Raw genomic sequence first — 15,406 nt, forward strand, 5'->3', positions numbered from 1 at the left:
TTGCACCTTTAGATCCATTTTTCAATACATCTTACACCTCTCATCCCATGTGTTCCCTATGTGTTTTCTTCCCTATCCTTACTACTTCAATATTAAAAATAATACAAAGTATTAACCTTGTTTTCAGCAGACTGAATTGCTGGGTATGTCAGCATGCTTTTTATCTACCAAAGAAACAACAAACTTTTTATTTTAGAACATCACTTTTATGTATTGTAAAATTTATGTGTTGCTTATGTTTTAAATAAATACCAGCACTTTCCTCTTCCATGGATGGCGCTTGGAATTAAAATAGGTTACAGGGTGAAAGTGCGTATGAGACAACTGAGTTGCATCCTTATAAAATAAACAATTAATTTCCAAAATTTTATTTCTTTTTTTCCCACCTGTTGTGACGAATTGATTTCAGAGTTATATAAATTTACCCAGCCCCACTCATGAGCATACTTCCTTACACTCTTCCTGGTAAATTAATTAAAAAGAACCCGTGCATCTGGATCCAGAGCATACCTGCATCTATAGCAACGGAACTTAGGCTTCTCCTGTCACCATGGTGACGGCTCTGCCCGGCCAGTTGGTCGCTATGGTAACTGGGGGCGGATGGCGGGGTCTCGGTCGGCTGGGCGCATGCGCGCGGGGAAGCCTGGGTGCGCTGCGCGCCGGCAGCCCCTCACTACCCTCGTCATGGCGCTGAGGCGGCGGCCGGGACTAGGGCTCAGCCCCCGGCTGCGCGACCTCCTTCTGCTACTACTGCTCAGGGGTGAGTCCGCGGGTTCCCGCCTTGGGGGAGAAGGAGCTGGGGGCGATAGGAGAGAGCGGCCGGGACGGCCGCAGCGGGTCCTGGCGGGAGTAACAGACGCGGCGGGCACTGCGCGGAGTCGGTCCTCGAGCTCGGCCGCCTGCGCCCCGCGCAGCCCGGGAGAAGTGCGCGACGACCGTGCAGACCCGGGAGACTACCGTGCGGACTCGCGCGCGCCCGGAGCAGTGGGCGCGGGGCCCCAGGTCCCGGAAAGCCCGCAGCCCCGGGCCTGTCCCTCAGGCCACAGCCTTCTGGCCGCCGCTGACCGCTGGCCTCTTGGTGCAAACAAAAGAACGAAATTGAGTAACTTTTTAGCGTGCATCTTAATCCAAGTACTTTTTAATTTTTTGGTCTCCATCCTGGCCTGGCCGCTGAATTCCCGCAGACCTTTTGCCTTGAAATGGCATCTGGGCCATTTTGATCAGGACCAGCTGATAAACTTGAGAGTTTTGTTTTGTTATTTCCAGCGGTGTGGGATTCTCTTAGCTTCAGGTGCCTGCCCCGGGGCAGTTGGGCTGAGAGAGCTTCTGAGTTTGAGCATCTCTTACAGCCTTCTCTCCTTCTCCTTTAATCCTTACACCAACTTTGTCAGGTGAGTTTGTAGGAACCCATTTTCAGATGAGAAGACATGAGACCCTCAACAACTCCGTTTTTCTCTCTACCCCCAAACCCCAAGGCTGCGTTCCAGGCAACAGTTGAGAAGTCTCAAACTCGTTTCCCTAAAGCAGGGCATTTACCTCTCCTCCCCGTGACCATCCTCAGGTAACCCAGCCAGAGGTCTTTTGTTGTTGGTCTTAGTTGCCACAATCATCCCCTGCTGTTTTGCAGAATATACAGATTCAAACAGAAAGTCATCATTGGGAGAGGGCAACATAAATCGCTCCTGTGTGTGACCCTCATTCTGGTGGGATGAGCAGAATGGAGATAGAACCAAGTGAGGGCCTGGGACTGAGGCCATGGAAACAGCCATCTGTGATGAAGGATAACTTTCAGGATGTATATACTTTGCCTGAAAGTGATTTCCACAAACACTTGGGGGATATAATAAGTGATGAAAGGCTAACTAGGGGACAAGGGTGTCAGGAAAGTCCAGCTCCCAAGCCTTGCTGGCCACACTGATGCTATTCTATTTACAGACTGGAACAACTCACTATTGTTGAAAAGGCCTGTTCACATGAAAGTTTGCAGTTTTTATTGCAGGAAAATGTAGCAATTTAGTTAAGGTGTGATCCTCTGCCTGGTGACTAGTCTGGAAAGCTAGAAGATGCTAAGGACTGTGCATACCTGTAATCTCTTATTTGTCTCTAGAGCAATAGTTTTTAACAGCTTTCTTGATGTTAAGATCTGGGATTTAGCTGCAGAGTTTAGGGAGAAGAATCAAATTTTTGCAAGACAGGACTTACACTAACAAGAAATCAAGGTGGTAGGATGCTTTATCAATATTGAAAGAATGAGACTAGGGGCTCTTTTATTTTGTTTATACTCTAGACGACTACTGTAATAATTCTCCAACTTTGTTCTGTGGATCACCACAACATCTTTTACTCTTTTCAATTTATATTACTTCTCAGTATTCTCATTTTTAAACATTTTTGGTGCCTAATGTGGGAATTTAATATGATTAATTTTAATATTGATAACTCTTAAGAGGCTATTTTGTCCATTTTGTGGATGAAGAAGTAGAAGTATGAAAAGATGGAGTAACTTGCTCTGGGAAACAGCCCATGTGTCTTAGATTTGGAAATCTTCAGCTATCTGCTCTAATCCAATTCTTGATTCCACTTAACAGTGGAGTGCTATGGATCAGTGTAACCAAATTGTCAGGTGCACAAAGCTATGTGGTTTGTATCTAACAACTACTGTTTTGTTGAATTAGTGACAGGTGCACTTCAGCTTTACAAATGTTTTGCCACATGTCCTTTCTTGAATGACTGTGTAGTAATCATTGTTGGGTCACCAAATCTTAGTGAGATGTGCTTCATTAAGAATTAAAAAGGGAGCAGTCTGTATTTTAAGTATAACATAGTTTGTGTACTGAAGCTTTAAAAAAAATCTGAAAATCAAGTTTTACAGGAAATTAAAAAAGTACATTTCTATTTGCATTAGGTAAATACTTAAGAACATTTTAGATTTATTATTTTATGTGGTTTTATTTGTTTGTTTTTACCTGGAAGATATCATTATCAGGCTGTATATGTGTTAGTATATTCAGAAAAATAAGACCACCTGTTCTGAAGGAGGCAAGGCTTCAACTCAGCTGTTCATTCCTCAAATAACTTCTTGATAGGCATTTGTTTTTGAGTGCTTCAGACTAAGGAAACTATATGGGTAGCTATACATGAGAGTTAATCATAATTGCAGCATTATACTGAGACAATTCTCATACACCTAACTCCCAAGTTTTATGTAACTTGTTCTTAGGGCAGCTCAGCAGTGTGGGCTTAAATTAGTTCTTTTATATGAAACCAGACTTTTACTAAGCACACTTTCAGAGATGGTCACATAATGTAACTGAAGAAGCTCTGGAATTAGTACACTCAACTAACAGCTGTTAAGATGTAATATTAGCAAATTCCTTCTCTTTAAATTCTTTGAATTTTTTCAAAGCACAAGTGGAGTAAAAGAAAGGAAAATATGTGTGTGAATGAATTAGAATGTATGGTGTCTGCTGGATGATATCCTAGGTATGAAGTTGGATTCTCTTTATAAAGAGATGCTTATAATCAGGTGGTGTGAATGTATGTAATGCTGTAATGCTGTGAGGCCTGAAAGCAGCGTTCAAATCCATCTACCCCCTGAATGCTAACAGTACATGCAAATAGCAGCACTGGAGTATAAAGAGATCCTTTTGGTAAAGAAAGTCTTGGTAAGCACATTCTTTTACACCTAGTTTAGCAAGGACAGTGTCTACTGTGGTACCCTATACAGAAATCTAATGCCTTAATTCCTCTTTGCTACTTGTCATGACACACAGCTTCCTCAGAATTAACTCTTGTTTTTGATGTCAAGGAACACTCATTTTTTTTTTTTTGTGTTTGGGGATGCCTTTTGTGTTTTTAAGTAGTATCTGTTATGCATTGCATGTTATTTCTTCCATGTGTAGCTAATATATACCAGGTGAGGGGTTTCAAAGCTGAGTGTGTAGAAGCAGTACACTTTTTTCCATAAAGTTTTTTTATATTGTTGTTTAAAAATAACATGTATTTATAAGATTGAGGAGTGTGACCAGAGCTCCAGTGTCTTGTGTGTGGGTGCCAGGGAGCAAACCCAGCGCCTTACACTTGCAAGTTCTTTGCTCTACGTGCTGACTTCTCTCCTTGGCCATTTATAAACATTTTTTCCTTATGTCATGTTTCATTTTCAGAGTGTTTGTGGTTCAGCTTTCTTTCTGTGAACTATTTGCAACATCAGAGTCTGTTTATCTATGCTGCCTGCTTTGCCTCTAACTGATCAACTCACAGTGATTCTGTAAATAAGCATAAGTCTTAGACCACAGTTGAGTTAAGTGCAACAGACAGCTAGCTATTGAGTATCTGCACATCCAAGCACTGTTCTTCCTGCTAGGGGTGAATAAATGAATAGAATATTCTTAACCCTTGAAGAGCCAGGATGATTGCATGCTGAGCTGTGTTGGGCTTCAGTTGCTGGGTGTACATACATTTTTAAAAAATTTATTTAAGAAAGGAGACATTAACAAAACCATAGAATAAGAGGGGTACAGTTCCGCACAATTCCCATAACCCGATCTCCACATCCCACCCCCTCCCCTCCCCTGATAGCCTTCCCATTCTCTATCTCTCTGGGAGTATGAATCCAGGGTCATTGTGGGTTGCAGAGGGTGGAAGGTCTGGCTTCTGTAATTGCTTCCCCGCTGAACATGGGCGTTCACTGGTCGATCCATACTTCCAGTCTGTCTCTCTCTTTCCCTAGTAGGGTGGGGTTCTGATACTTCTCAGTGATAGTAAGACTTTGTTGGGAACAGAGGCTGATGTTTAGGGGGAAAAATCTAGATGAAAATAAGCTGAAGTATTGATAGGTGATATTTTTGTATTATACTTCCTGTGGTTGATTGTTTTCCTTTCTTTTTTCCTGACTGTATGTGTTTTTTTCACTTACTTCTTTTAAACAGTGTATTTTTAAAATAAAATTTATTTATTTCACATGAAAGGGAAAGAAACTAAAGCACCATTCTGGCACAAATAGTGTGTGTGAGGGGGGTAAAGTCTAGTGCCTCAGGCATGCTTGTCCTGTACTCACTGAGCTATTCCCTTTGCCGTTCTAATTTTCTTTAACAAGATTTGTTCTGTTTTGTTGATCTCCAAGGATCTTGGGCCTGTGTAATTTCTCTATTCTGGGGTGACTTTTTCAGATGATTTTTTTACCATAAGAAACAAACACAAAAAAATCCCTGACTACATTTTGTTTTGACCTCCAGTAGACTTTCCAATCACTTTAAACTTTGTTTAGTTTACTGTGATAGCCTCTGGATTGTGACTTTTTCTTACTTTTTAATGTTAGCCACTGTGGGTAAAGGAGAGGCTGACTTGAAGGTCACTGTTGGGTTAGGTTATCCTTTCTTCGTGATTCATGTGAGAGATTAACTGTCACTCACTTTTGGGCGGGGGACCAATTGTGTTATCCTCAGCTAATGGCCAACTGGAAAACTGAGAGAGAGCTCATAAACCTGCCTCTCCTTTTTCTGTGAACCAAGACCCCCAAATAATCTGAATATTTGCTGTGGTCTGCCTGTTCATGTCAATCAACACTTGTCAAACACCTGCTTAGTGTCAGCCGGCCAGCTTCTCGAAACTATTTGCTTTGTCTTAGATGGGAGGAATACCAGGACAAGTAGACCTCCTTGGAAAATAGATACCGGACACTGTTTCCTGAAGTGACCTATTAGTTGACGTGCCCTTATCAATCACTTCCTGCCTAGCACAACAAGGACTTACTGTCCTTGTTGGATGTCTTTTTCTAAGGAAAATAATGTCTTTAGAATGAAGTACAGTAGTCTGGAGGGTTACAAAGAATGCAGCAAATCCTAGAACAGGTGTGTGTGTGTTAAAATATCTCTTTTAAGGTACCATCCAACCCATATTTATGACAGTAAAGCACTCCTTGGACAAAAACAAACAAACAAATAACAACAAAAAACCAAGGAAATCTAGGATAAGTGATTCCTGTTACCAGAAGAAACATCCAGTTTAGGTAGTTACTTAACAGAATAGCAGTTCTTACAAAATATTTTCTGTATAGAAGGAAAAACAGGCCCTCTGCCCTGGTCTTATACAGGAGAATTTCAATAAGGAGCTAGACTTTAGGGATAAGTTAAATTTCTGTAGTGTAGATTTGGAGGGTAGGTATGTGGAGGTGTTGAGAGGCAGTGCAAGTTGGAGAAAATAACAGACAAAGGCAGTGAATTCCATGTGGCTGTTTGAAACAGGAGAGTGATTTGATCAAAACCATTTCAGAAGTTTAATCTGCTATTTAAGAAGACTGTTGAGGGAAGGCCAGTTTGGAAATTGCTAGAATAGTTTGAGGTCACTTCCCTTACAGTAGGACTCTTGATGTGTAATTCATTTTTATTTATATTTGAAAATATATTTATTTTAATCTTGTTCTTGAAACATAGATTTAATTGATATAAAAAAATTTCAGCTTGTCTTGGAGCCTGGACTGTGTAACACTGATGTTTCTGCTTTTTATTATAACAGTTGTGAAGTCTGCAATCAGTCATCTTTTCTAGGTTGTCTATCTTCTCTTCAGCTACTTTAGAGATCTTATGTTTGTCGCTCTGAAATGTTGCTACAGTGTATTTAGGGTGTATTTCATTTTTAACTACTCTAATTGTTAGGATATTATATGTATCTGAGAACTCTTTATCTTTCCTGAAAATTTTTTAAAAAAATTTTTTATTTATAAAAAGGAAACATTAACAAAACCATAGGATAAAATGGGTACAGCTTCACACAATTCTCACCACCAGACCTCTGTGTACCAACCCTTCCCCTGATAGCTTTCCTACTCTTTAACCCTCTGGGAGTATGGATCCAAGATCATTGTGGGATGCAGAAGGTGGAAGATCTGGCTTCTGTAGTTGCTTCCCCACTGAACATGGGCATTGACAGTCCAATCCATACTCCCATCCTGTCTCTCTCTTTCCCTAGTGGGAAAGGGCTCTGGGGAAGCGGAGCTCCAAGGCACATTGGTGGGGTTGTATGTCCAGGGAAGTCTGGTCGCATCCTACTAGCATCTGGAACCTGGTGGCTGAAAAGAGAGTTAACATACAAAGCCAAACAAATTGTTGGACAATTATAGACCTAAAGGCTGGAATAGTGGAGGTGAGGCGTTTGGGGGGGGGGGTCCTCCATTTTGTAGATAGCTAGTAGGCATATTTTAGTTATATTTCAAAGGGTCTGTAGCTATACTAGTGTTTTGTTTTGTTCTGTTTTGTTTTTTGCATGAGCCTGAAATCTGATATGCAGGTGAATCCTAATTATTGTCTGGGGAGATGATGTCATGGCTGGGAAAAGGATCAGCGAAGAGAGTAGCTCCCTAATATGGGAAATGGTTATAAATATTACTGTAAACCCCATCAATTTGATGTGATCTGGGGCCCATAATTAGCTTAGGAGTCTATGTGACCTCTATATCCCTCTAGATTTGAGCTCACATTCTGTGGTCATGAGTAAGAACATTCCATGCTGCCCCAGTATCGACCCATCTTCCTCAGGTGTAGCATAGAGTATGTATGTTGTCCATCCTCCGAACATTCTCTACCATTGTTGATCTAGGTTGAGGGCAAGGTCCTATGGGGGTCCACAAAGGGGCCTATTTTGTTGTTCCTGATAGAGAGGACCGGAAACAATGGAGAGAGGGATTTATTTGAGGTGTAGGCCCATTAAGTCTGTTTGGGAGACTCAGGACTCCCCATTTAGGGCCCCAGCTGGTGGAATGACCTGATAGTGACTAATGAGTCATCATTAAAATATGCCAGTCTCTTGCCCTTATTCAGCTTTTGCAGTCCTTGCTTTGCTAATGTTAGTTTTAGAGTGAGTAATAGGAAGTGGGTGAGGAGGGTATCTAAGTTTAAGTGGACACTTATTTCATTATGGACCTGATACCAAAGACTATTGTGTATTTTTGCTTTCAGGTATATATTTTGCCCTTATTTATAGATACATGTGAACATATGCTCTATCTTACGGGACCTGGCCTATATGTAGGTTTGGGGACTTTGTTAGGAAGTGAACCTCCTGGAATGGAATTAGAGACTACCATGAAAGGAAAGGTCTCACCCTTAGTGATGAGGGTGAAGGGTTGGCAATCCATGCCTGATGTCTCTGTACAGTCTGAGGTGAAGCAAGCTGAGATGGTACTTGTTGCATTGATTAGGTTGGAATCAGCGGATGCAATATCTTTTGGCCTGACTTGAGAGAAGCATGCAGGGAAGTGAGCCCCACCCCAGAGGTTCCAGAATGGTAGAAACATAGGCTCTATAGACCAAGTGGGAGATTCCTGTTGTCTTAGGGTTTAAGAAGACAATAGATAGTTATTGCAATAGTCACATTGTTTGGCAATTGGGTTAACTTTGAAAAATCCCTTTGTTAGGATTTGCTGTATCATACACATCCTCACCATATTTCATGTCCTTTGACATTGTTTGCATATAGCTATGCCACCAGTTGCTTTTGTTCTCCCTGGACTAAGCTTTTAAGAGAGTCAGCATATCAAAGATTCAGCCTATGAATTAAAAAGACTCAGTCTGTGCTTTAAAAAGTTTGAGATATTCAACTTTTCCCCTCTCATATTAATTAAATAGTGATCTTTATAACTGCAAATTGATAGGAGTGTACATAAACATCAGTCCCACCACCAAAAGTTTTCCCAGCACCATTTATTAAAGAGAGCCTCCTTCCTCCATTTAATACTTTGGGCCCCCTTATCAGAGATTAGATGTCCATAGGTTGTGGGGGTTTGGTTGTGTGCTTTCAATTCTGTTCCACTGGTCTGTGTGCCTATTTTTGTTCCAGTACCAGGCTGTTTTGATGATGATGGCCTTATAATATAGTCTGAGATCTGGGAGTGTGATGTCTCCATTTCTGTTTCTTTTCCTCAAGATTGTTTTGGCAATTCTAGGTGTTTTCTGGTTCCAGATAAATGATTGTAGTGTTTGTTCTATTCTTTTAAAGAAGCTTAGTGGAACTTTGATGGGTATTGTGTTAAATTTGTATATGGCTCTGAGGAGAATATTCATTTTTATGATATTCTTCCAATCCATGAGCATGGGCTGTCTTTCCATTTCTTGGTATCAGTTTCTATTTTCTTGAATAGTGACTCATAGTTTTCAGTATACAAGTCTTTCATTTCTTTGGTCAGCTTTATTCCTAGCTATTTTATTGATTTTGCTGCAACAGTGGATGGGAGTGATTTCTGGATGTCTTCTTCAGATTTAGTGTTCGCATAGAGAAATGCCACTGATTTTTGTACACTGATTTTGTAGTCTGACACCTTGCTATATTGCCTAATAACTTCCAGTAGTTTTCTGTTGGATTCTTTAGATTTTTCTATTCATATTTCCATATCATCTGCAAATAGTGAGAGCTTGACTTCTTCCCTTCCAATCTGTATTCCTTTGATTTCTTTCTCTTGCCTGATTGCTATGGCAAGAACTTCTAATACTATGTTGAAGAGTAATGGTGATAGTGGACAGCCCTGTCTAGTCCCCGATGTGAGGGGGAATGCTTTCAGTTTCTTTCCATTGAGTATGATGTTGGCTGTAGGTTTGCTATATATGGACTCCACTATCTTTAAGAATTTCCCATCTGTTTCCATTTTTTGTAATGTTTTGAGCTTGAAAGGGCATTGGATTTTGTTAAAGGCTTTCTCTACATCTATTGAGATAATCATGTGATTTTTGGTTTTGCTTTTATTGATGTGGTGAATGGCATTGATTGACTTAGGTATGTTAAACCAGCCTTGCATTCCTGGGATAAATCCCACTTGGTCGTGATGAACAATCTTTTGATATATTGCTGTATCTGGTTGTCCAGGATCTTGTTTAATATTTTGGCATTTATGTTCATCAGAAATATTGGTCTGCAGTTTTCCTTTTTTTTTTTTTTTTATGTCCCTATCTGCCTTTGGTATCAGGGTGATGTTGGCTTCAAGAAGGTGGAAGGGAGTATTCCTGTTTCTTCGATCTTGTTGAAGAGCTTTAGAAGTTTAGGTATTAACTGTTTCCTTAAAGGTTCTTAGAATTTGTTCGTGAAGCCATCTGGTCCAGGACTTTTATTGTTGGGGAGGGTCTTAATAACAGTTTCGATTTCTTTGTCTGTGATTGGTGCATTTAGGTTTTATAGTTCTCTTTGGTTCAGTTTTGGAAGGGCATATGTTTCTAAGAATTGTTCCATTTCTTCCAGATTCTCTAGCTTGGTGGCGTATAGTTCTTCATAGAAGTTTCACATGATTTTCTGGATTTCTGTGGTGTCAGTTGTGATATCTCCTCTATCATTTTAATTCTATTAATTTCAGTCTTCTCCCCTTTTTTTTAGTGAGTCTGGTGAGGGGTTTGTCAATCTTGTTTAATTTTTCAAAGAACCAACATTTGGCTTCATTGATCTTTTGTATGGTCCTCTTATTTTCAATGTTGTTTATTTCTGCTCTAATTTTAGTCATTTCTGTTCTTCTGGTTGCTTTAGGGTTCCTTTGTTCCTCTTCCTCTAAGTGCTTAAGGTGTTCAGTAAGGTTGTTTATTTGGGCTTTTTCTTGTTCTTTAATATGTGACTCTATGGCTATGGGTTTCCCTCTCAGTACTGCTTTAGCTGTGTCCCAAATATTTTGATAGCTTGTGTCTTCATTTTCGTTTGTTTCCAGGAATGTTTGAATTTCTTGCTTGAGTGCCTCTCTGACCCAGTGACTCTTAAGCGGTATGTTGTTTAGTTTCCAAATTCTGTGCCTTTTAGTAATTTTCTGTTTGTTGTTAAATGTTGGCTTTACTCCACTGTGGTCTGAGAAGATACTTGGGATGATTTCAATGCTCTTGAATTTGTTGATGCTGTCTTTGTGGCCTAACATGTGGTCTATTCTTGAGTATGTGTTGTGTGGATTTGAAAAGAATGTGTATTCCAGTTTTTTTGGGTGAAGAACTCTGAAAATGTCCTGGAGGTCTAGTCTGTCATCTCTTCATTTAATTTTCTTATTTCTTTATTGATTCTCTGCTTCACTGATCTAAGTGTGAGAGTGGGGTGTTAAAGTCTCCCACTATTATTGTATTACTATTGATCTATATTTGTAGTTCTTTCAGTAAGTGATGTATTTAGATGGTCCCTCATTGGGTGCATAGATGTTAATAATTGTTAAATCTTCTTGGTTGATTGATCCTCTAATCATTATGTAATGGCGTTGCCTATCTTTTATTACTTTATTTAGTTAAAAATCTATTGTGTCAGAGATGAGAATGGCTGTTCTTTCCCTTTTTTGTGGGCCATTGGCTAGTATGATAGTTTTCCATCCTCTCACTTTGAATCTTTATTTGTCTTGATGAGTTAGGTGGGTTTTGTGTAGACAGCATATTGTTGGATTGTGTTTTCTGATTCATCTTCCTACTCTGTGACTTTTAATAGGTGAATTCAGGCCATTGCCATTTATTGATATCATAGATTGAAGAAATTTTAATGCCATTCTTGTAGATTTTTAGATCGTTCTGATATATGGCATATTTATGGTGGTCTGACTGTTTATAGGAGACCTTTTAGAACTTCTTTCAGGGCAGGCTTGATGATAGTTGAGTCTTTCAACTTGCTTGTCTGAGAAGGTTTTTATGCCTCTGTCTAGTCTGAATGACAGTCTAGTAGGATATAGTAATCTTGGTTGAAAGTCTTTCTCATTAAGCACTCACCATTCTCTTCTGGCCTGTAGTGTTTGGGTGGAGAAATCTTCTGCTAATCTTATGGGTTTTCCTCTGTAGGTGACTGTTTTTTCTCTTGCAGCCTTCAGGATTCTTTCTTTATCCTTATTCTTTTCCATTTTAAATATGATGTGTCTTGGTGTCTTTAAGTCCGGGTTAATTTTGTTTGGGACCCTCTGGACTTCTTGAACCTTTATGTCTTTGATGTTTTCTAGACTAGGAAGTTCTCAGCTATTATGTCTTGAAGAATGCTTTCTTCCCCTCCCTCTCTTTCTTCCTCTGTTAAGCCAATAATGCGTATATTGTTTCTTTTGAAGTCATCCCATAGGTCTCTTTTGTTGTTTTCAATATGTCTTAATCTCTTTTTGAGATCTCTTACTTCTTTTTTAGTTGTCTCTAATTTGTCCTTGATCTTACTAATTCTGCCTTCAGCCTCATTTATTCTCTTCTCTCTCCCCTCTACTGTTTTCTGGAGTTCATCTATTTCGTTTCCCTGTTCTGATACTGTTTTAGCTTGTTCAGCTAGTTGTGTTCTTAGCTCAGCTATTTCAGCTTTCAGTTGTCTAATAACCTTAAGATAATTAGTGTCTTTTTCCAGGGTCTTATTTATTGTTTCTGCATTTCTGATGACAATTCTTTCAAACTCTTTACTCCTGTGATTATTTCCATAACTAGTGTTTGGATGTTGACCTCATTATTTTGTGTTTCACCCTTTGGGGGGGGGGGTTAGCTTGACTCTTGTCCTGGTTCATTTCTCCAATATTTCTTCTTGTTGGTTTAACCATTCTATAGAGTATGTTATGAGGTCCCTCTCTCAGTACTTTTCAAATTACTGATCACTCTTGCCTGGATTGACTTGTGTCTAAGTAAGGTAATTAAAGGGTTCACAGTTGTTTCAATAGTATTTTATTCCCTGAATTGGAGCTCAGTGGCTTAAAACCCGCTTTTGTTCTTTTTCTTCCCTGTAGGCTATGGGAGCCTGAGGGCTTTTAAACTATAAGTAGGCCTCTTAGCTTAATCACTGACTCCTGACCAAGAGATAAAGCAGGGTAGGAAGTTATAATGCAGTGGCTATGCAAAGAGACTCTCATAGCCCCACTGCTAGACCACCAAGGTATAGATCTTCTCCTGAGTTTCCAGGTTAGTTCTCTGTCCCCTGGTGTCAGCACAGGGCCTCCCTGCTGCTGCTTCAGCTTCTGAGGGCAGTAGCAATGTATACTCACAGTTGTATTTGGTGAGTATCAAGGGAATCCTGTCCTCCTTTCAGCTGTCCCCTTGTTGGTGAAAAAGACTGGAAGTGGTGTCTCAGCTGGTAAACTGCTGGACTGTAACTAGCCACCCAGTCTCTCCTTAGGCTCCTCTCTGTCCACGAGCCATACATGTTTGCATCCACTGGTGATTTGGTGGGTTCCTGAATTCGTTCTAGTCCTGTCTTGTTGTGGTCCCAGGTGGTCTTCTTTGGTTTTCCTACTTGACCTGGGAAAGGAGAGGAGAGGAGAGGAGAGGAGAGGAGAGAAACACAGCTGCTCAATATGCTCTCTTTTTGCTTGCTCATTTATTTTTGATCACTTTTTAATCTTTATTTCCTCTCTATTTGTTCTGTGCTAATTACTTAGCTTTGTTTTTACAGATAATTAATGTTCCCATCTGTTTCTAATTAGTTATTTAAAAAACTAGCTATATTGTTCATGTCTACATTTTTGTTTGATTCTTTTTATAATTTGCTCTCTTTTGCTTGCTCATTTGTTTTTGATCACTTTTCAATCTTTTAAACATTTCATGTATGACTTATATTTTGTATCTGATGCTTCAAATATTTGAAGTTACTGGGCATCTCAATTTAACTGTTGCTCATTTTTTAAAAATTACTTATTCCCTTTTGTTGTCCTTGTTGTCTATCATTGTTGTTGCCATTTTTGTCATTGTTTTTATTGCTGTTGTTGTTGCAGAACAGAGAATAATAGAGAGAGGAAGGGAAGACAGAGAGGGGGAGAGGACGATAGATACCTACAGACGTTCTTCACTGCTTGTGAAGTGACTCCCATGCAGGTGGGGAGGCAGGGGAGTATGTTACTTATAGTGCTTCACTTTTCTTTATTTGTAAACTGGTATTTAGTTGGCCCCAGTCTGAAAATATGGTATCTCCTTGGTGGTATAATATTTATTTCCTTTTGTTGCCCTTGTTGTTTTATTGTTGTAGTTATTATTGATGTTTTACTGTTATAGTTACTATTGATGTCCTCATTGTTGGATAGGACAGAGAGGAATGGAGCAGGAAGGGGAAGACAGAGGGGGGGGAAAGAAACACACCTGCAGACCTGCTTCACTGCTTGTGAAGCAATTCCCCTACAGGTGGGAGCCAGGGGCTTGAACCAGGATCCTTACGTTGATCCTTGCTCTTTGTGCCACTTGCATTTAACCCGTTGTGCTACTGCCTGACTTCCTATTTATTTATTTAGAGGACTCGGTTTATTATAAATAATAAATACTGTCTTTGATACATGTGCAAAATTACTCAATTTTCTGCAAAACACTCCAACTCCCCCCATCCTGCTACACCATCATGTACCAGGACCTGAAAGTTGAGGGGTGGGTGTTTCTTTGTGAAAGTATTCTGGCAGCAAGTGTTAAATATCCCTGCCAAAATTTGAAACTCTTAGCCCAGCCCCTGGTGCTTCCTGAAATCCAGTGCCACTGTTGAAGTGCTGCAATGAGTGTTTGCTTCTCCTTCATCTTGCCACATTCTGGTTTGACTCTCAAACTTTCTGTTTATTCTTCTAAAGATCTTCCTTCCTCAGTGGGGATAGAGCACTGAACTTGAATGCCCAAGGTTCCTGGGTCCATTTCTCATGAACATGTACTGGAGTGATGTTCAGGCTGGTGCACAGGTGTGTGTGTGTGCTCTCTCTCTTATAAAATTATGTCTCATATAAAGTAAATAAAATAAAATTTTAAACAATAAATAAATATTCTCCTTACTTCCTCAGCCCAGAGATGCAGTAAAAACTCATTTGTGTAATGACTTCTGGTTAGAGAGCAAAATAGCTAAGCTTCAAACACTGCTGAAAACAGTCTCAGCTTTACTTAACCTCTTTGCCCTTTGATTAATTACACAAAAGTCAGATACTTTTTTCAAAGTATCTGTCTTGGGAAGGTAATGCTTTTATTTTCATTTGTAAAATATAACAATATCTTAAAATGTAACAAATATAAATTTGAAATAGAACAAAATATGGTCCTTTTTTTTTTCAGAGCACATACACTCCCCCCCCCCCACCACCATGGAAGTATAAACACATACCTCAGGGGAGGGAGGGAGGGAAGGAAGAATTAATGTGATTTTTGTTAAGCATCACTGCTTTAGGGATGGACTGTACTATTTGAAAGCTATACCCAAAGGTACAACTTTAATCTATGCCTATGCATCTCTCTCTCATTTGATATGCAGCAGTTTAACATTTAAACAAATATGGCTGTTCCATAGTAGGCCAGCACCTGAAACAGCCATAGACAGAGGGAAAATATAAAGGGAACCTTGAAATTTCCAGCTGAAATCTGAATCTGAGATTCAGGTTCCTACAGGAAGAAGTCCTGGCTCCCTGAAAGGGCTGGCCTGTGGCGGGAGGGGGGAGTCAAAGGGGGGTAGGGGGGTGGGGGGAGAATTGGGAAAGGCTCCATTGTTGGCTGCCTGCTAGATA

At 40.0% G+C, this 15,406-nt stretch overlaps 1 protein-coding gene across 1 annotated transcript in view; it reads left to right on the forward strand.

Annotated features, from left to right (window-relative positions):
* The first annotated feature begins 611 nt into the window (after nucleotides 1–611).
* JAM3 (junctional adhesion molecule 3) overlaps nucleotides 612–15,406 on the forward strand; it is a 91,236-nt gene continuing 76,441 nt past the window's right edge. Inside the window, exon 1 of the mRNA XM_016191949.2 lies at nucleotides 612–760. Coding sequence (XP_016047435.2) covers nucleotides 628–760 — 133 coding nt within the window. The 5' untranslated portion in view covers nucleotides 612–627. The remainder of the gene's footprint in view (nucleotides 761–15,406) is intronic.

This window comes from Erinaceus europaeus, chromosome 20 (genome assembly GCF_950295315.1).
Source record: "Erinaceus europaeus chromosome 20, mEriEur2.1, whole genome shotgun sequence".
NCBI lineage: Eukaryota > Metazoa > Chordata > Mammalia > Eulipotyphla > Erinaceidae > Erinaceus > Erinaceus europaeus.